Raw genomic sequence first — 21,594 nt, forward strand, 5'->3', positions numbered from 1 at the left:
ATCTTTCAACCATACTTTCTTAACTCCACTGGAATAAAAAAAATTATAAACATTTATTATTAGAGCTTTGGCACTATTAAAGAAAACCCTTTTTCTTTTCAAAACGATTTCGACAACTATTTTTCGCATGTTTTAATGTTTTAAAAAATATTTGTATTGTTTTATTTCTGTGAGATGAGTCTGAAGCAGAAAAGAAATGAAGCTGCCTCACACAGGCATACAAAGTCAGCAAAATTTCCAGTTTGACATGGTTTTATCACATCCTTAGGAATTGTGCGTCTCTTAACAAGGCTCACTGCATAGATTTAGGGCTCAAAGTTGCAGTGGAAAGTGATGACAGAACTCTATTCACAATACTTTAAGATGGAAATAGTAACTAACTTCAGGAGAATATAAACATAATGCTTTAGACACACTGCATTCCACAAAAACACAAAATATTTTAAAACGCTGTAAAACTCATTGAAAAACAAGGAAAACAATAGAGTTTTAAGGAAAACAATAGATTTATTTGATACCAAATGACTATCTTTGGCTTTTCTGAACACATTTTTCTCTGTTTTAGCCCATGAGCCAAACCATATGGTAACATACAGTATCTGACTTTGAAGTTAGTTAAGATCCAGCTGACCTGGCATTCAGCTTTTATTACATTCAGCTCTTTAGTGTCATAGCAAGGAGAGGTAAAGAGAAGCTGGAGAGTTAGCAAAACCAGAAACACATGGAAATTAACTGTGGAAGTCTAGAGTGAAGAGAGGTCCAGTGGCGCTAAGGGCTCTCTCCAGAAAGAAAAGTGACTGAATTCTGGGCAATCAAAGGACGCATGCTGGCCTTTACAGAGGAGAGGGAAGACATGTTCCACCAGCTCACTCAAGTGAGAATACCTAGGAAACACCCAACATTCACGTTAAATAATAATAATAATAATAATAATAATAATAATGTTATTATTTTATTGCTGGCACCAATTCAGTAGTGTCTGCATGTGTGTCTTTCTTACGAGGACTTGTGGCCTTTGCTATTCTCCTGCATGAGCTCCCCTTTAGGGTTCACAGTGAAGATCCGAGTTTCAGGTACGCCAACTTTCTTATAAGCAAATGCATCCTAGACACACACACAAACACACACACAGATCTGTTACTCTTTCAAAAAAAAAAAAAAAAACTAGGCATAACTTCATTTCATTTCCACTGTTGGCGTAAGGCTTACATTGGTCCTGTTGCCAAAGGCAGCGTAGAATGGTTGTCTGTGTGGACTGAAAAGGTCTCTAATGTCAGTTAGGCATGTGATTTTAAACACCTCTGGCTTCTTCTCAATTACCTCCCTGTAAAAATATGAGTAGAAAAAATGTTCTAATGTATAGCATGTGTGCACCACACAATAATGGAGCATTACATATTTAAATGTGTGTGCTGTTATACCTGTGTAAAGCTGAGAATAAGCTGCTAGGAGCAAGTAGTACAGGTCCTTTAGGCAGTACAATGCCTTTATCGTTGACCCACTGCAGGTAACCCTTGGTGATGTCCGCCATGCCTATGGCACGAGCTGAACAGTACAGGAACTTGTAGCCATTCCTGGAGAAAAGACACAAAGCACTTCTACTAACCTTAGTAATAATAGCTTTGATAATAATAGTAATAGTTTGAAGAAAAAAAAAAACACTAATCTACACAATTTTCCATTTGCTCCAAGTGTCAGCCAAGACATTAATGTTTTGTATGAGAAAGATGAGGCTAACATAACTAATAAGTAAGCCAAGCAAACACATGCCACACTGTCAACCTACTTGCCCAAATCATAATAATCTTACAGTATATGGCCAAAAGTATGTGGACACCTGACCATCTCATACTTTTGATGGTCAGGTGTCCACATAATTTTGGCCATATAGTGGATCTCAAACCAAATCTACGGTTTCAGTCTTGAATAGACTCACTTATGTGGTTTCTAACACTACATGGCACACTGTTACCCACCAAAATAGTAAAGGTACGTAAAATAGCTAAAACAGTAGCAGCAGCCTTCTCAAAGGCAGAATCACTTTTTATCTCAGCACTGTTTGTTATTACTTTGCAGGTTGATTGAATTATTTCACGTAACAATATAGTTCAAATTGATTTGTATAGATTTAAAAAATATATAATTGCATATTTGTTTTGTATAGTATACAGACAGGTGACAAATAAATGGAATCACCAACATAAAATGCCTTAGGCCACAAAGAGCCACCAGAACAGCTTCATTGCACCTTGGCATAGATTCTACAAGTCTCTGAAACTGTACGAGTGTGATGAACACTATTTCTCCGAAATATATTCCCCCAGTTTTGCCGAGACTAGTGTACAGTGCTGTCTAACACACCGGACTAAAATATCCCCTCCGTGTAAAACTGGGTTGAGATCTGGTGCCTGGGGAGGCCACAGCATATGATTTACATCATTTTCATCTTCATCAAACTATTTAATTCATGATTGGCTGATTAGACAACTGCATGAATATGCAGGTGTACATGTGTTCCTAATAAAGTGGACAGGGTGTCTGTGTGTCTATATATATAATATATTCCTTATCTGTTAGCAACATTAGCCTACTATCTTCAGCATAAAACTAATGAAGCAAACATATCTTGACTGTCCAGTTTACTGGACATACTTTTCCTCTTTGTCCATCTCAAAAAAATTCATTCAAGACATGCACCTTTACAATAATGTCATTTTTCATATTAAGTGCAAGTGCATATATTTCATAGTAATTTATGGTGACTGCACATCTGTATGCAGTGTGAACAGAGCTCTCATTCTCCATTCTCCACAGTAGTAGACTGTAAGATAGTGAGTCAGTGTGAGTGCGTGTCTCTTACTGGTGTATTTTGTGGTAAAGCTTGGCGATGCCTTGGTGGGTCCAGTCTTTGCCCAGCTGTGGCAAAATGTGACCTAGCGCATCTGACCTGGCATGAACACAGATTGAACAGCATTACCCCAGAGCATACAGGTTCCCTACATGAAATCAAAATTGATAAGTAATCACACATATAATATGCATATACTCACTTGGTGATGGTTCCATCAATATCTGAGATTATGACTTTATCATCCCAGTTCCACAGATAGATGGCAGCTTCACAACGACAAGTGCCCTGGTACTGAGTGGTGACACTGAACACAATCGTGTTAGCCCCCTCTCGCAAATTGAGATGCTCCTAACACACACACAGTCAGACACACACACATTATAACAGATTTATACGCACAGATTATAAACGTCAAAGCTGCTGTGTTTTAAAGAAACTGTTGAACATGTAATACAATGACCAGCGGAACCTAATAAACTAAAGAGTAAAGCTTATGTTCAGTGAATTACTTACTATCTGCTGGGAGGTGAGGCGGAGGGACTTGCGGTATATCTGACTCAGGCACTGTGCAGTGCTCATGGCTTCTGTTACACTTTCCTGCCTGTTAGAGTCAGTACCATCGTCATCACTGGACAGCTGACCAGAGTGATTCCTGCACAGGAATTGTCAATTTGAAAAAGTCAATTTACACAATGTCTTGGCACTAGAAACTGACTGGTATCAGCTGGACAGTAAAATTGGCCAGATTTCACACGCTGATCAAGCACCTACAATGTCACTCTGATAAAGCACAGAAAATGCTCTACATGAAAACCACCAAACATAATGTAGGAAGCATAAAATGATTTTTGTGAATGAACACCTTTTTAAAAGGTGCAATTACTTTCTCTTAGATGGCTGTGTCACCCTCAAGATTAAAAACTCGCCATCTGTCAATGATTGGGCAAAAATCTAGCCTCTTTTCACACTTGTATATTGCAAACACACAATCTTACTTTATTGTGGGAGGTGTAGGAAGAGAAGATGATGCCTCAAGTTGATGTTCTTCAGAGCGAGGCTTTGAGTTTGGCTGAAAAAGAGTAAAAACAGCTGTGCAGTGATAGAGGATTGAAAAATTTTAGCAATATTCTTTGCTCCTCAGATGTGACTCTTTCAGCTTTGGGTTATACACTGGAACTACAATGTACTAGGGGATTTGGACATACATCCCTGTGGTAAATTTGCATTACTGTCTAAACTGTTAATAAGGCAGAAGAAGAGACGTACACTATAAGGCCAAAAGTTTGTGGACTCCTGACCATCACACCCATATGTGGTTCTTCCCCACAGTGTTGCCACAAACTTGGAAGCACAGAATTGTATAGGATGTCTTCGTATGCTAAGCAATGCCATACAAAGGTTTTGCAAGAATGGTGTGGAAGAACTCAAATGGCCTGCACAGATCCCTAACCTCAACCCCAATGAACACTTTTAGGATGAACTTTAATGCAGACTGCGCCCGAGTCCAACAGTGCCAGACCTCACTAATGCTCTTGTGGCTGAATGAGCACAAATCCCCACAGCCACACTCCAAAATCTAGTGGAAAGCCTTCCCAGAAGAGTGGAGGTTATTATAACAGCTAAAGTGGACTAAATCTGGAATGCGATGTTCAACAAGCACATATGGGCGTGATTGGTCAGGTGTCCACAAACATTTGGCCATATACTGTCTAATACATATGAACTCAGTGGAGTACATCATAGTAACCTAATTTTTGTAATGCACTGACTCTGAATGTAATGCGTCAATTCTTCATTCATTCATCTTCAGTAACTACTTCATCCTGGTCAGGGTCATGGTGGATCTGAACCATATCCTGGGCAGAATCGCCATGAGGTTGGAATACACCCTAGATGGGGATGCAGTCCATCGCACACTCATTCACCCCGGGGCAATTTAGAATAGCTAATCAAACTACTGATATGTTTTTGAGAGGAAACCGGAGAACCCAGTGGATATGCACAGGAACCCGGGGGAATATGCAAACCTCCACACAGACAGTAACCTGGCAACGACACCTAGTGCACCACCATGCCATCCACACAAATTCTAATTAAAGGACAAACTGTACCTGATTACTTTCCATGTCTTTCCTCCGCCAGGAAAACCACCAGCGACCAGACTTCTTAGGCATCTTATCTTTTACCAGCTGCTCAACTGTACTCTACATAAAGATAAAAGGTTAAAAACATTATTCATTTAAATACTGATCCAGAAGCCAGATCTCATGGCCAAATCCTCCCATCACAAGTGTAATAGAATAAGCCTATACAAACTATAATGGGCTTTGTACCTTCGGCAAATTCTTTTGAAAAGCTTGCATTGACAGAATCATTGGCGCAGCAGCTGCCCAGTTGTAATAACTGAAAACAGATTAACAGAAATGGATTACCAAATAAATAAAAGAATATATTCTTTCATCACACTTAGAGACAGGAGTGTTATAAAAAAAAAAACTGGATTTGTTTCACTAACTTTGAGTTGATGCAGATGACAAGGTTTGGGTCGTCAATAATTCCAGGGTTGTTGACAAAGTCTTGATAGGTGACAATGTGCTCCTCGAACTTTTCTGCAACAAAGAAAAGCACAATGAAATCCAAAATACACATGCACACTGCACATGCCGCAAATAATGCCCTCTGCTCACCGCATTTTCACTGCATGCTGCATAAGAAGCATGTCTGTCTACAATGAGATTTGAAAATGAATCATGGAAGTTTGGGTTTCAAATACATATTGGTTTTATTTCTATCACCTAGCTACCTGTATGGGTAATTTAACAAACAGCAGAGATGTTATTTTAGTCTTTCAATGCAGTTCAGCTGCTACTTGCTCACTGACAGTTTTGGAAACCTTCTGACAGAGAATTTTTTTTTACCTTTAAAATTATGCAGATTCAAAGAACTGAAATATCGCTACACATAGCTTATCACGCATGATTTTTGGGAGGAATATATGGCAGACCGAACTATCCACATGGATCATTATTTACAGTCAGCACAAACTTCACTTTGGCTGATTGGTCAGTACCACACAGTTGCGCCTTCTAATTTGCATATATTTGAATCCAGGACAACTTTACTTGACAGGCCACAAGTCGGCTTCTTGCTGCTTCCCAGTGAAAATGAATGGGTGCAGAATATCGGAGAATTTACCATAAGACTACAGGCTACACTGGAATCTTTCTTTATGTCACACTCTTTTTTAATTAGTGGTCACTCTTTCTCTACCTTTCTTGATCTGCCTGGAGTATCCCTCAGTCCCACAGAGGGACATGGTAACATCCAGAGTGTCAGTGGTGGAGTCTGATAGATACTCAGTCCCACTGTCCACATTGGCAGTGCTTAGAGACTGAGGAGACTGCTGGCCTGACTGTGGGGAGTGTATGGGTGGGACTGAACCAAGCTCAGCATCACCCTGGGAAGGAAAATCTCCTTCACTGGATAGTGAGAGAAAAAAGGCAATGAAAACCAATACCAATGATAACTACATACAGTACAATAGTAAAATAAAAAATTATATTCTTCTGTAAGCATACTGATTATCTGTATATGAGCATACTTATCATATGTAATATGCTAACACTAACACTATACAGTAGGCCAAATTCTTTCTAGTGATTAATCACCGTTGTATTACCCCAAACCAGCTGCACTATGGATTTAAGTTTTGGTACTTGTTATATTTCACTATTCATACAGTATGTTCTGTATGCAACAGGATGTGTTGATCGCATCTTGATCCAGACATATTAAGTATTGTGCTGATTTACATAGTCAAGCTCATGTGAACAAGCTTAAATACATACACATATTGTTCATACAAGTATTACGTGTAGTCTATTAGCTACAAAATTGCATAGTATAGCTCTAGTGGCTTAGGGCAAGTCTCATGATAACACATGAGAAAATTAAAAGTCTCACCTTTTGGGAAAATATAATGCAACCACCTCAGGGTCGAGTTTGGACAAATCATCCAGATAGATATCTGCTGGCCCCAAATGCTGACTGCGCTTACCTGTGTACCAAGATATGGTGAGGAAAAAGAGATGGAAAAGCAATCTTGTGAAACAACTCAACACAACATAAATGAGAACTACAAAGCTTAATCATGTGCAGTGCACAATCTTGCCCTGAGCTTAAAGCTTACCCTTTTTCTTTTCCTGGGATTCTGCTGCTTTAGATGAAGACTGGGAGAAGCTGGGCTGCTCCTCTAATTGTGTGACAGATTCTACATGTTCTGGCACTCCAACACTCTTTGCTTCCTCTTTGGTCTGTGGGGCCACTGCAGCCTTACCCTCCTGGGCCACCTTTCCTTCCTCCTCTGCAAATCCTTCTGTCAATGCTTCAATACCACTGTCTCTCTCCACCGAAGCTCCCTTTTCTGCTGTAGTGAGCTGAGCTGTCTTGGTAAAAGCACTGATTTTATCAACAGAGGTAGCTAACGTTTCCGACTGAGCCATGCTAACTGAGTCAGCTGTATAAGATACACTAAGAGTGCTTGCATGGTATTCAGAGCAAACTGAGATGGCAGTCTTTGTACTAAAGTCACTAATAACACTGACTACCCTATCAGCATTAGTAGGTCTTGTGGTGTTATCTGTGATATCTTGATTTGTAGTTCTAGTATCACAGTCTGTGCCACATGTGCTAACTGTGTTAGCCATGAAATCATTCAGGCCACTCTGGGCCTCCAGTTCTGAAGTGTTCTGTTGCTCAGAGCCCTCTGCAGGCTCCAAGTGGGGCAGTGTGAGTGGGAAAGCCTGGTGTGTGGGAGAGGAAGCTTCTATATTTGGGGTAGAGTGGGAAACTCTAGGGAGATTATCCGAGTGACCTGGCTGTGATTCAAGAATCCAAGGTTCTGGTCTCAATACAGTTACAGTGGTCAAGGGATTGGAAAGCTCCATGTTGAACGAGGCCTGCCGTTGGATGGTGCGGAAGTGGGAGCGCTCGGAGGGTGTAACGAGAGAGGAAGGGCTGCAGAGACGCTCTGTGCTCCCTCGCTCTGTTGGACACACCTGCAGGAGTAACACAGGACATCAGATAAGGTTTGATTTGCTGGGATAGAAACAGGAATAATGGAAGTTTTGAAGGAGGAAAGCAGAGCACCTTGGGAAATCCACCCCAGTTCCACTGCATCTGAGGCCCTGATGTTTCCTGAGGCTTAACCAATAGCTCAGAGTCACTCTTAGGAGAGGAGGGTCGACTATAAAACAGACTGTAAAAGGACCGTGGGTAGAAGGAGAAATGAGAGCAGGATTAAGTATTACTTCTATTTTCATTCAAGTTCATGTTTTACTCTCATGTGTATATAGAACTGCATAGTCCAACAAAAAGTACTAAACGACATGTAAAATACACTCCTTCAAATGACATAATGTAAGGAGAAAGTACACGAACAAATTAAGTTTGTGCAGTGCAATATATGCAAAGTATAGAATAAAGACTAAATGTGTGTTCAGATTTTTGCATCATATCACAGGCTATGTGATGCATGTTATTACCTCTCACTAAGTGAGCACTCTCCATCAGAGTAAGGATGCAAGTCTCTGGCCTGAGCTCCAAGCACATCCTCACCTGGTTCCTCAGACAGAGAGTAATACACAGACTTACTACAGAAACACACATACACAAAATAACCTCAACAGCTGATTCAATCAGACCATACACAAACCTGAAACACTGACAGAGCAGAACAAAAATAATTAAAACATAATTAAAATATAACTCAAATATACTATAACTTGATTGGTCGAGCACCATTCCAAGAGTGCTTATATTTCCTATAACCTCACTAGGACATTTCACTGTGTGTATCACACAACTTGTCTGCGTTCACCATGTAAAATTCCACTTCCTAGTTTGAAGCAGTTACTACAGTAGTGTTAGTGATATATATATAATACTTTTCATGCATATAACTTTTCACTTAAAATATGAAAGCTCATCAGAAGAAGGGATGTCAACTTCACCAGAAGCACCTTTAATGGGAATGTACAAATCAATGTGAGCTAGCTAGCCAGCTAGCCGACATGCTATAAAGTCAGTGTAGCTGTCTGAAATGTCACTTACTTGTTATTAATTTCATGGTTGTAGAACAGGGAATGTGATCTCATTGACTTTTACCATGGCATGGCCTTGTTAATGAGAGAGGTCAGAGGAGAATGGCTGACAGGAAGCCTGTGGTAATTCAAATACACATTCTGTACAACTGTGGTGAGCAGAAAAACATCCAGGCAATGTTTTTCCAATCTTCTACTGTCCAGTTTCGGTGAACCTGTACCTACTATAGCCTCAGATACCTGTTCATGGCTAATAGGAGTTGATCCTGATGTGGTGTTCTGCCCATCCACCTCAAGGTTGGAAGAGTTGTGCATTCTGTTCTCACCATGTTTGTAAAGAGTGGTTATTTGAGTTACTGTTCTCCTCTGACCTCTCTCAACAACAAGGCATTTCCACCCACAACACTGCTGTCTTAGTTTTCGCACAACTCTATAGACTGTTTGCATGGAGATCAGCAGTTTCTAAAATAATCAAACCAGCCTGTCTGTCAGAAGGCATGCCATGGTCAAAGTCACTGAGATCACGTTTTCCTCATTTGACTGTGAACATTAACTGAAGCTCTTGACCCGTATCTGTATGATTTTGTGCTGCTGCCACACGAATGGCTGACTAGAAAATTACATGAATGAGCAAGTGTACAGGTGTTCCTATTAAACTGTCCGGTGTGTTTACATCATCTGAGCTACAGGCTCTCAATTTAAGCTTAACCAAAGCTTATTATAGCATTGCACAAGCTGAATGAAAGCTCCAACCTCGCCATGAACACAGAGTCCTCTTTCGGGATGTCCTGTTCTGGGGTCTCCCTCTCCTCTGAGGAGGAGCTAACATCCTCATGGAGGTGTGCGTCAGAGCGGGCACGTTTCTTGCGCCGTTTTTTCCGCCGGGTAGACGAAGATGAGTTGGTGCTGGCTGGAGACTCAGTCACTTCTGAAACCTCTGGAACCTCCATGGGGATGGGTGAGGTGCAAAGGTGGGCTGGCACTTCTGCCTGAGAGATAAACCATATATTCTATATTAATTACAGCTTGCAGGAAATAAGTTTCATACAGTTCTACAAGTACTTTTAACAGACTTTTTAACACCATACTGTATGACACTTTCTTAATACCTCCAAGCTTTCATTTTCTTCCACAAAGAATGCCTCCCCGTTGTCCCCAAGTTTCATGTGCAGGTCAACTGGCTCACCATTGATCTCAATATCCACCTGAAAATACCCATGTGTCAGATAATCAAAAGATAATATACACAAGACATCTTCAGAATACGACAAAGCATGACAGTTTCCCAGCGTTTTCCCTGCTAGCCTGCTGGATTTGTTTGAGTATAACATACACTAATCAGCCATAATATTAAAAACACCTGCCTAAAGTTGTGTAGGTTCCCTCTGTGCCACCAAAACAGCAGATCCTGTAAGTTCTGTAAGTTGTGAGGTGGGGCCTCCATGGATCGGATTTGTCTGTCCAGCACATCCCACAGATGCTGGATCGGATTGAGACCTGGGGAATTTGGAGGCCAAGTCAACACGTTGTACTCTTTGTCATGTTCCTCAAGCCATTCCTGAACACTGTTTGCAGTGTGGCGTGGTGCATTATCCTGCTGAAAGAGGCCACTGCTATTAGGGAATAACTTTGCCATGAAGGGGTGTACTTAGTCTGCAGCAACCAAAGTTGACCTTTAGGTAGGTGGTACGTGTCAAAGTAACATCCACATGAATGCCAGGACACAAGTTTTCCCAGCAGAACATTGCCCATAGCATCACACTGCTGGCATGCCTTCTTCCCATTGTGCATCGTGGTGCATCCCTTCCCCAGGTAAGCGACACACACGCACCCAGCCATCCACATGATGTAAAAGAAAAGGTGATTCATCAGACCAGGCCATGTTCAGGCAGGCTAGCCTTCGCTCCCCATGCACATCAGTGAGCCTTGGGCGCCCATGATGCTGTCGCCGGTTCACCAGTTGTCCTTCCTTGGACCACTTTTGGTAGGTACTGACCACTGCATACCGGGAACACCCCACAAGGCCTGCCGTTTTGGAAATGCTCTGACCCAGTCATCTATCACAAGTTGGCCCTTGTCAAAGTCGCTCAGCCTTCACTATGCTTGCCAATTTTTCCTGCTTTCAATACATCAACTTTGAGAACTGACTGTTCAGTTGCTGCCTAATATATCCCACCACTTGAAAGGCGCCGTTTTAATGAGATAATCAACGTCATTCACTCCTGTCAGTGGTTTTAATGTTATGGCTGATCAATGTATAATATTAGATAGCTTATAATAGTAGATTGCTTGTTTATTTTGGGTACAGCTAGATAATATTATTGTGAGATGTTGATGATGATCTACTAATTTGAAAATAATGATTTTTTTTTTTTTACATAAATATAGAGTGAAAGAGTAAAGAGCTTTTTTCAGAATTCTTAGTAGCAAGATGTAGAAGAATGGAAAAATTCAAGTAATATTAACAATTATTCATTCAGTCTAGCCTCCATGCGAGTAAGTTGGACTGGGGTGTTCAGTTCAGTATGTGACCAATATGAAGCATTCAATTAGCACCATTTAAACTACGAATTTATTATTATTATTATTTATCCAACAGCAGACTATATGCCATAAGTCAGCTTTCAGAGCTACAAGGTTACCCACAGGTTAATATTTAGAACTTTGTAATCGTAAAAGGACACACATTCATGTGTTTTCATATTCAAAATAGAAATGGCACCATTTGACTGCTGGATATTATATACATGTCTGCTTACAATATTGCATTTTCACAACAGATGATTTTTAAGTACCATAAAACACTGCAATTTTAGTTTAATTATTCAGTTGGAGAAACTGCTAGAATATGTTTTATTATGTACATGGGAAACCACTTTTCTTTAGTAGGATTCATTCACTGCCCACTTTAAAAGAAACATCTGTACACCTGCTCAATTATGCACTTATGCAATCAGCCAATCATGTGGCAGCGGCGCAATGCAAAAAATTATGCAGAGACAGGTCAAGAGCTTTAGTTAATGTTCACATCAAACATCAGAATGAAGAAAAAGTGTTATCTGTGTGATGGATGGCTGTTGGTGCCAGATGGGCTGGGCTGAGTATTTCTATAATCTCCTGGGATTTTCACAGACAGCAGTCTCTAGAGTTTACTCAGAATAGTGCAAAAAAACAAAAAACACTGAGTGAGCGAAGGTTCTGTGGGTAGAAATGCCTTGTTTATAAGAGAGGTCAGAGGAAAATGGCCAGATCAGTTCAAGCTGCCAGGAAGGATACAGTAACTCGTATAATATTATATAGTACATAATCACTCTTTACAACCATGGTGAGCAGAAAAGCATCTCAGCATGCACAAAACATCAAACCTTGTGGTGGATGTGCTAACATCATCAGGGTCCACTCCTGTCAGCCAAGAACAAGAGTCTGAGGCTATTGTGGTCACAGACTTAACAAAACAGGACAGGTGAATATTTAAAAAAATAATAATAATAATAATCACCTGGTCTTTTTTTGTCTGTGCCATGCCAGGGTTAAAGTAACAGTTCACATTTTTCTGAAGCTCTTGACCCATATCTGAATGATTTTATTCACTGTGCTGCTGTCACATTTTTTAGCATTTTTATGGGACACCTGCCTAGAAATATTTTTTTCTTAATACCAATATAGAGTAAAGCATTGGTGTACCATTATTTCAGATTCACTTATCAGACTATACCATCACACACTTCTACAATCAATGCTACCCTGTCCCTCACCACTTTCTCCTTGGAGCGAAGAACTCCCAGTTTTCCAAAGCGCACATGGAAAGGCGAGCACTGGAGACTGCCGTCCGGCTGACGCACAACGATGACATCAATCCCACCGGTGAGTGTTGCGGGGTTTAGTCCACGATAAAGCTCCTTTACAGTTACAAAGACTGTCTCTGCCAACTGGCCAACGTAGTTCATGGTCTGGGACTGAGAGGGGGAGACAGAGATTGCTTAAATGATCTAAAAAAAAAAATAAAATTTATAAAGCTAGCACAAAAAATACTTTCAGAAGCAAAGAATTCACTATAAAAAAAAGTATGCTTGTTCTGCTGTATCAATCTTCAGCAATCTCCAAACTACCAGTGATGTTTAAGAAGCTTAACGTGGAGCATGACAGTAACCTTTGGATTCAGAGTCAATGACTAATCAAGTGAGAGACTACCACATACCACTAACAGATCAAAGTCTGGTTCTTGATCATCAGTAGGACATCTTGACAATCTCCTAAGGTCAAGTATGGCAGAAGGAAAGCATAACATTTATACTGATAAAATGGATGAACAGCAACTTTTTCTTTTTTTTATTTTCCCATTTGTGCTAAAAAAAAAAATTTGGAGCCCAGTAGTAAATCTTTAATGACAAGTTTTTAAAAAATTGTGCAAGAACGTAAGGACAAGCCCTCATCGCTATGTGGCTTTGGAAGAGTTCCAGATCAAAAAGTATCTAGAACAAAGATGAGCAATTATCTGGAGTCATGTGACTCACACAAACAAGTTTTTAAATGACCAGGTTTCTTTATAAGTAACAACAGCTTATATTTCTGTGACTTAATGAAACAAATCCTTGATCAAGACCGTGAGGCAACAAGGCTTGGTGTTAAATTAAATACGCTGTAAAAACAAGCTAGTATGCCAAAAAGTTTGACAAAAAAAGACTAACTGTTGCAAATCACTCACTCACTGTCAGTAACTCATTTATCCTGGACCATCCCAGGAACACTGGGCGTTTAGCAGGAATACACCCTGGTTGGTACACGAGTCCACTGAAGGGCACCACACACACACACACACACACAGACACACACACACACACGAATGCACACTCATTCACACACAGAAGCAATTTTTCTTTTCTTGTTTTTACTGCCATGTTTTCCGACAGTGGGAGGAAACCAGAGAACCCTGAGGAAACCCACATGGGTACAGGGAGTACACGCAAAACTCCACACAGATGGTAACCCATAGGTGCAAATCTTGGTTTCTGAATGATTTTATTTTTGTTTTCTGTGCCAATGTCAGACATATTAGCAAAATTTAACAGTACTAGTGAGACTTAAAGCAGGTAAACTCATGTGTCATCATGTGTCAGCTCTGAGGAACATGTTACAAAATCTCATATGCAAATGCACAGCAGAACTGTCCAAATAATTTGACTAAAGACAGTTCTAATCCCAGCTTCTGTACAGCAAAATAAAGTACAGTTAATCAGACAATAAAGCCCAGCCATGCTACCTTTTCTTATTATTGTTATTAGACAAATATTCATGCTGTTCATGGATGCTACTTGGGTAATAGTCGAGTACTTGTCAAAATTCTCTGGCACAACTACTTTAAAACGAAGACGCCCAAACCCGAGTGATTAAAGACCAGGATTCCTGAGACTTAAGTTCTGCTAAGCCAACATTTTAGATGATATTTAAAGTGATCTCTTACCCATAGTGAGGGATGGAGATGTCCCTTCCCTACAAAGTCTGATACCCTCCACACCACAGGTGCCATCCAGGGTCTAATACTTCCTTCATCCCCAAATCTGGGTCACTTCCTGGTCCAAAGATAACCAATAAACCTCTCTCTGTCTCTCTTTCTGAATATAGAGTGTGTAGACTAGCTGTTTTATAGAGAGGTGATGTAAATACAGGGCAAATGGTACTGGTCTAACATCAATATGTGGAACTGACAGAATGGTGACACTGCTGATGATGACAATATGAGAGAGACCCAGCGCATTCAGCACCTATTATCCACTCCACACACACACACACACACACACACACACACACACACACACACACACACACACACACACTCTTTTAGTCAGGTCAGTCTGACTCTTGTTCACTTGCTCTCTTGTACTCGCTCATGCTCTCTCTCTTTCACACACTCACACAAACACACTTTTCATTCAGGTTACTGTCTCCTTTATAAACAAAGAACATACATGCAAATGCTCATGCATGCTGGCCCAATTTTTAATCACAGATGCCTGCAGGCACGCACACACACCCACACACGCGCACACACGCGCACACACACACACACACACACACACAGCTGCACCTGTCATTTAGGCCAACAGTTTGTGACAGACTCAGCCATTCTTTTCACTCAGCCCAGTGTTTCTTCAAAAGCAGGGTGAGGCCTGATTGCGTGAGCCCATGTGTATAATAGAGAACTAACCACGGGCACGCTGCCAAATAAAGAAAAAGGCTTCACACAGATGTGGATAACTTAATGATAATGATTGTCATTGCTCAAAAGTTGATTCATTATTATTCAGTCTATTTAGGAGCAATATTGTTTTAATTGTACCAACAGCCATATGTTTTACAGTGTACACCAGGGGGATCCAAACTTTTTTTTCCCCAAAGGGATATAAATACACAGTCGGGTCCATAAGTATTTGAGACACAATTTTCGGAATTTTGCCTCTGTACACCACCACAATGGATTTGAAATGAAGCAATCAAGATGTGATTGAAGTGTAGACTTCCAGCTTTATTTCAAGGGATTTAACAAACTTATTGCATTAACAGTTTAGGAATTACAGCCATTTCCATTTTCACAGGCTCAAAAGTAATTGGACAATTGCCTGATAAGCAATTTCATGGCCAGATGTGGCCTGTTTCCTTGTTATTTCATGACAAATTAAGGAGAAGGAATGTACTGCGAGCTCAGCAACACCGAAAGATGCAAACCACTGGTAACGCTCAAGAACAGAAAGGCCAGATTACACTTTGCTTAAAAAAAAAAAAAAAGCCTGACCAGTTCTGACCAGTTCAAGGGCTCATGATCCAAAGCATACCGCATCATTTGCAAATATGGTGTACCACATACCACATCATCGGTCAAACATGGTATGGCTGCCAATGGATCTGGGTCACTGGTGTTTAGAGTCAGTCACCTGACCTCAACCCAACTGAGCACACTTTTCACTTACTGAAGACAAAACTGAAGGCAGAAAGACCCACAAACAAGCAGCAACTGAAGATTGCTGCATTAAAGGCCTGGCAAAGCATCTCAAGGGAGGAAACTCAGCATTTGGTGATGCCCATGGGTTCCAGATTTCAGGCAGAAAACTGCAAAGGATTTGCATCCAAGTATTAAAAATAATTCTTATATTTATCATTTTGTTAGTTTGTTCAATTACTTTTGAGCCTGTGAAAATGCTTATAAAAAATAAATGGCTGTAAATCCTAAATGCAATATTTCTGAATGAATTAAATGAATTAAAGCTGAAAGTCTACACTTCAATCACATCTTGATTGCTTCATTTCAAATCAACTGTGGTGGTGTACAAATTATGTCACTGTCCAAATACTTCTGAACCTGTGTGTGCGTGTGTGTATATATGAAGTGAAGTGATGTGTGGCCAAGTATGGTGACCCATACTCGGAATTTGTGCTCTGCATTTAACCCATCCAAGTGCACACACACACACACACACACACACACACACACACACACACACACACACACACAGTGAACACACACCCGGAGCAGTGGGCAGCCTTTTTGCTGCGATGCCCGGGGAGCAGTTGGGGGTTCGGTGCCTTGCTCAAGGGTCTCACCTCAGTCGTGGTATTGAGGGTGGAAGAGAGCGCTGCTCATTCACTCCCCCCACTGCCACACACACACACACACACACATATATATATATATATATATATATATATATATATATATATATATAGTCTTTAGGACAGAGTTGTTTTTTCTGGTTTCTCTATAAAATAAAAACCTGCTCTCCTTTTTTTTTTTTTTTTTTGTGAGAGAGAGAGAGAGATAGAGAGAGCGCGAGCGAGTGAGAGAGAGAGAGAAAAGGATATGTGTTGAGGGGTCTGTTTATCGCGGATATAAAATAAGTGAGAACAGGAACTAACTTGTCTCTCAGATGTTACACAGCATTAAATCTTAACTACAAACCATTAAACAACATGTTTATTAACAAATTAAACATTGTAATTGTTGCAAAATCGCTGTGTCATAAGAGGAATAACACACTCCATTCCATGCTGTTATACAAAATAATTCACTTGTGGTAAACACATCACACCACCCAACTGTTGTTTATTTTCCTATAACAGCACGCCACAAAGTGGGTCACACCATCCTGCCATGGATTCTTTTCTTATAACTGCCTGGTCCACTGTGTGTTACTGCTGGCATATTTAATCTTTAAAACTGTAAAATGTATTTTTTTTTCTTTTTTTATGTTAAATATTTGTATTTATTTTTTAATACAATTTTTAAATACAAAATACCTTTATTATTAATGTGTTTATTTATTATAAACATGTCTTATTATTATAGGTTTTTTTAATGCTGTATTGCTGGCAGTTTGCGAGCAAATCTATACTTCATGATGCACATTGTGTGGCGTAGAAATGCCTTCGATAATTGTGCTATGATATTTTTGACACACTGTGCGCGCCTACAACCAAACACAATATGCAAGTGGAAAAATGATCAATCTTTTGCCTAATGAAAGTGTTTTTGACAGCAGTCTTACTGAGTTTGGGGAACCAGAAACCATAAAGTGGTCAGAGCTCCCTGTGATTGGTCAGAGAGATAAAATAACAATTTTAAAACAATTTTCCTCTTAAAGCACATCCTGAAGTGTTGTATTCCTCTCAAACCACAGCATTTTAGCAATTATCGCAATCATTTCTTTTTTTTTTTTTAAAGAATGACACACTTTTTACCCGTGTAAAGTTCCATGTATGTTTGTGGAACTTCTGCTACTGTCAGAGCTGTGCTGTTATAGAAAATCAATCAACACCTTCTGACTAATCAGAACTGAGAATTCACCAGTGCTGTGGTGGTTTTAATTAAGTGAGGGAGCCAAAAATTGTGGTCGTAAATAAAATCATATTAATTTTGCAGAACTAGGTGAAGTGTTTAGTCACAGTGTCACTGCATTTGCGCAAATCCGTGGCTTGAACGTGGAAGTCCAAAACCTATAAGAACATGGAGTTCAACAGTGCTAAGTGCTGAGAGTATTTACTAATGTAAGGAGTTAGAAAATATCCCTCACTAAATCAGCTGCTTTAATTCAGTCTCATTCTAAACCAATACAGGATGGAGTAAAGAAATAAAACATTTATCTTTTCTGGTTTGATTTTGACCTAGGCTTACACTGAGAGCATGATGCTTCATGTGTCCTGGAATTGGCCTGACGTTTAACTTGTCTTTTAACCATTTGCTTCTACTAAATTCCTCAACATGCCACCATACGCTCACTGTCCACTTTAATAGGAACACCTGTACATCTGTTCATTTATGCAGTTATCCAATCAGCCAATCATGTGGCAGCAGCACAAAGCATACAATTATGCAGTGACAAGTCAAGAGTAAACTCTAGAGACTGTTGTGTGTGAAAATTCCAGGAGATCAGCAGTTACAGAAATACTCAAACCAGGCACCATCTGGCACCAACAGCCATGCCGTGGTTCACAGAGATCACACTTTTTCTTCATTCTGATGTTTGATGTGAACGTTAACTGAAGCTCTTGATCTGTATCTGCATGATTTTATGCATTGTGCTTGCTGCCACATGATTGGCTGATAACTAGATGTACAGGTGTTCCTAATAAAGTGGACAGTGAGTGTATATAGCTATTCTTTTAATCTTCCTTTCAATATTAGGGTGTAACAGCAGTAAATCCTGATAGATTCTGAGAGTAAAGAGAGAAGTATACTGGTCTTGATAATTGCATTAATAAAAAATATTCTAAAACAAGGAAGCCACATCAGAAGTTTTGTGCTTTGTGGATGCCTTTCACACGTTTAAAAAAAATCAGTGTCACAGAGATATGTTAGAGAATCAGTCTGAAACCTGAAAGAAGTAAAGGCTAGGCATCTCTTTATGGCCGGCAATTTGTTGACTTTCTTTTGTCCATAGCATTCTAGCCAAAATCTTTATTATGATTCAGTCCTGTATCTCCTGTTACAGCATGTTGCTGCATTTTTTCTTATTAACTAACTTCAAGAGATAGAAAAAGTGAGGCTAGTGAAGGAATGACTGTTTATAGCTTTTCATAGCGTAAGTAATAGGAACTTATTTTGCAGACGTCATTCCTCAACAATGAATGTAACGATAAACAGATAAAAATGACTTCTTTAATTTTTTTTTTTTTTTTCTTAGCGTTGGCAAATTACTGTAGTATAAGAGGAATAAAAATACTTCAGGACGTGCTGTTAGTAGAAAATAATCAACTTTATGTTGGAAATGGATCATTCCACCCTGTCACTAATTACTTTCCTATAACAGCATGTCATGAAGTGTTGTTTTTTTTTTTCTTCTGAAATATGAGACTTCTTAAAAAATTTTTTTTTTTTTTTACTTCGACTAGGCACTGCTTAGTTTGGAATGCTTTTGGAAGTAAGATGTAGTCTGGGGACATGTGAAGACTGATTGATCACGTGGTCAGTTCGGAACAAACACAGCACTAGCTCACCTCACACGTTACTCTGTGATACTGTGGCTACGTTTAGAGAAGCAGAAGGCGTGGAACTACTTAGTACAGTTAAACACCCGAGAAAAATGCACGTCCACACCCCAAAACAAAACAATATCGTTCCTTAGCCCTTGCAAACTGACTGTAAGATTAGAGACTGCAGACAGGGTGAATTTAATAAGTTAGCTCATCAATGTGCTCTTAGGACATCATGACATCCCCAAATAATAATAATAATAAAAAGGTCCATGACAAATAAACGAGAATTTCTTGCCATTACAAATTATGAATGATATGTAATGATAAATATCGGTGGAATCTTTAACGCTTTTGTTATTGTTTCTCGGATATGTAGAACTCTACTTCTGCTCTTACCTTTCCAGGAGCGACTGCAGCCACAAACCTTCCTTTCAAACTTCCGGACGCTGAAGTATTTTCAAGGCGGTGACTCGGCAAACACGTCAATCAGAGATTCAGCCAATTGGAGGCCGCGACTCACATCAAGACCCGCCCACCCTTGCTGGCGATTGTTTTTATGGCCGCTGTGTTCAGTTCTGATGAAGACCACTAGAGGGCGCACAGAGACAGCAGAGTGCAGGCTGCCTCTTATACACCTCCGCTTCATTCACAACTTCATGACGCTTACAGCCTGGCTAGGACTGTGGTTTTATTCCATACACATTTTATTTCTACTTCATTATTCTGTTTCTCGTATGAATTCTACTTCACATATATTTCTTTTCTACAGAGCAGTGACTGACACTGTAAACACTGTGGGCAAATATTTTGTTTATATTTGCTCCGTCGACGAAAATAGTTCCCACAGAAGCTACAGCTGGAGAGAGAGAGTTGCGTGTTGCCATGGTAACGCACTGACTGACTGATTGACTGACTGACTGACTGACAGCCTGTAGTGAGTGTAATAACGGTTTCAGTGTAAGGAACTATTGTGAATTGTGGAGTTGTAGGCTTGTATGAATATGGACACGCGGAGGGATACACACAGTGAAATGCCCCAGTGCTGTTGTACTAAATACCAGCACTGTTGGAACACTGCTTGTCCAATCAAATTAGGAGACCGGAACTAACTGTTGTATCCCATGTATTACATCCTTACACACACACACACACACACACACACTTAGTGTCATTGTGAAGACTTTTCACTGACATAACTTTTAATGCCACTAAGTCAGTTCTTACACTTTAATCTAACCCTAATGTTATCCTCAGTAACCAAAATCAATTGGCTTGCTTATTTATTTATTTATTTATTTATTTATTTATTTATTTATTTATTTATTTATTTATTTATTTATTTAATAAAAGCTGCAGGGTTTTTTGTATGTAAAAAAAAAAGCAGTTTTTATCATAGGATCAGTCAAATGTCCCCACATGGTTAAAACTGTGTTTCATATTCCTGATATTCCAGATCTTATATTCCAGATATTCCTATTTTGGTGGACACACACACACACCCCGTTTACTTGAATATTTGTATATTTAATTTGTATGTTAGTGTATCTAATTATTCATTGAATACAATATGTTATTTAAAGTCTTTCATTGTATTTCCGTTTACATTTCCTTTCCTTTCCTTTTTTAAATGCCACCATGTATGGGAAAATTCTGTCCTGGTGTACACTCATGGATTTTGTTTCACTTCCAAAAAGCACCAAGTGTGAATCTAGCCTGTTTCTTTCTGTCATTTTGTCCCATTATCATTAAGACAATAGTTTAAGCCCTTTGCAAGCAAAACATTTTAACATTTCTCAACATTTTAAACACACCTCATTACACTCTCGCTAGGAATATATGATTAGCCTAATGCACAACTATTAAATAATGACACTCTATTCAAACATCAAGCAACAACTCTTATAAACTGTATCCCACTCTTTCTGCCTCTTTTCCTCTTTCATTGTTATATTATAGCTATTATTTAGTACTAGATAATACTGAATCTTAAGCCATTGCAAAAAGCCTCAATGTGCAAAATAAAAAGGTGCAAAAACAACAACAACAACAAAAAAAACATGAAAGCATTTGCTGGGCTACACCAAGGTACTCAGACAGAAAGAGGGCAGGAGCTGTATGGATTAACGAAATATGGTTCAGCAAAAGATGGCATAGAAGACATTACTTCCATACATTAAT

General features: G+C 39.5%; 1 protein-coding gene across 3 annotated transcripts; it reads right to left on the reverse strand.

Moving 5' to 3' along the window:
* Positions 1 to 487: 487 nt before the first annotated feature.
* Positions 488 to 19,905, reverse strand: zgc:123305. Of its 3 annotated transcripts, none has more exons than XM_026922080.3 (20): positions 19,813 to 19,905; positions 12,708 to 12,908; positions 10,062 to 10,157; positions 9,706 to 9,941; positions 8,395 to 8,502; positions 8,000 to 8,108; positions 7,041 to 7,908; positions 6,815 to 6,908; positions 6,122 to 6,330; positions 5,367 to 5,460; positions 5,185 to 5,254; positions 4,963 to 5,055; positions 3,847 to 3,920; positions 3,365 to 3,503; positions 3,051 to 3,199; positions 2,861 to 2,947; positions 1,422 to 1,574; positions 1,210 to 1,324; positions 1,001 to 1,104; positions 488 to 884 (listed from the first exon to the last, which is right to left on the reverse strand). In XM_026922080.3, the coding sequence occupies exons 2-20, from the start codon at positions 12,897 to 12,899 to the stop codon at positions 743 to 745; spliced, it is 3,132 nt and encodes a 1,043-aa protein (XP_026777881.3). In that variant the 5' UTR covers positions 12,900 to 12,908; positions 19,813 to 19,905; the 3' UTR covers positions 488 to 742. The 3 variants fall into 3 exon arrangements, with proteins under 3 accessions (XP_026777881.3, XP_053087932.1, XP_053087933.1); XM_053231957.1 differs by lacking the exon at positions 19,813 to 19,905 and adding an exon at positions 16,472 to 16,600; XM_053231958.1 differs by lacking the exons at positions 10,062 to 10,157; positions 12,708 to 12,908; positions 19,813 to 19,905 and having other exon boundaries at positions 8,395 to 8,467; positions 9,706 to 9,918.
* Positions 19,906 to 21,594: the final 1,689 nt, after the last annotated feature.

The sequence above is a fragment of the Pangasianodon hypophthalmus genome, chromosome 2, assembly GCF_027358585.1.
Source record: "Pangasianodon hypophthalmus isolate fPanHyp1 chromosome 2, fPanHyp1.pri, whole genome shotgun sequence".
In the NCBI taxonomy this organism is placed as follows: domain Eukaryota; kingdom Metazoa; phylum Chordata; class Actinopteri; order Siluriformes; family Pangasiidae; genus Pangasianodon; species Pangasianodon hypophthalmus.

Excerpts from the sequence above, each read along its gene's own strand:
- zgc:123305 (XM_026922080.3), bottom strand. The coding sequence starts at position 12,899 with ATGAACTACGTTGGCCAGTTGGCAGAGACAGTCTTTGTAACTGTAAAG. Across the intron at positions 9,942-10,061 it reads AAGAAAATGAAAGCTTGGAG|GCAGAAGTGCCAGCCCACCT; the intron begins GTATTAAGAAAG and ends TTTATCTCTCAG. Across the intron at positions 1,105-1,209 it reads CCTTTGGCAACAGGACCAAT|GATGCATTTGCTTATAAGAA; the intron begins GTAAGCCTTACG and ends GTGTGTGTCTAG.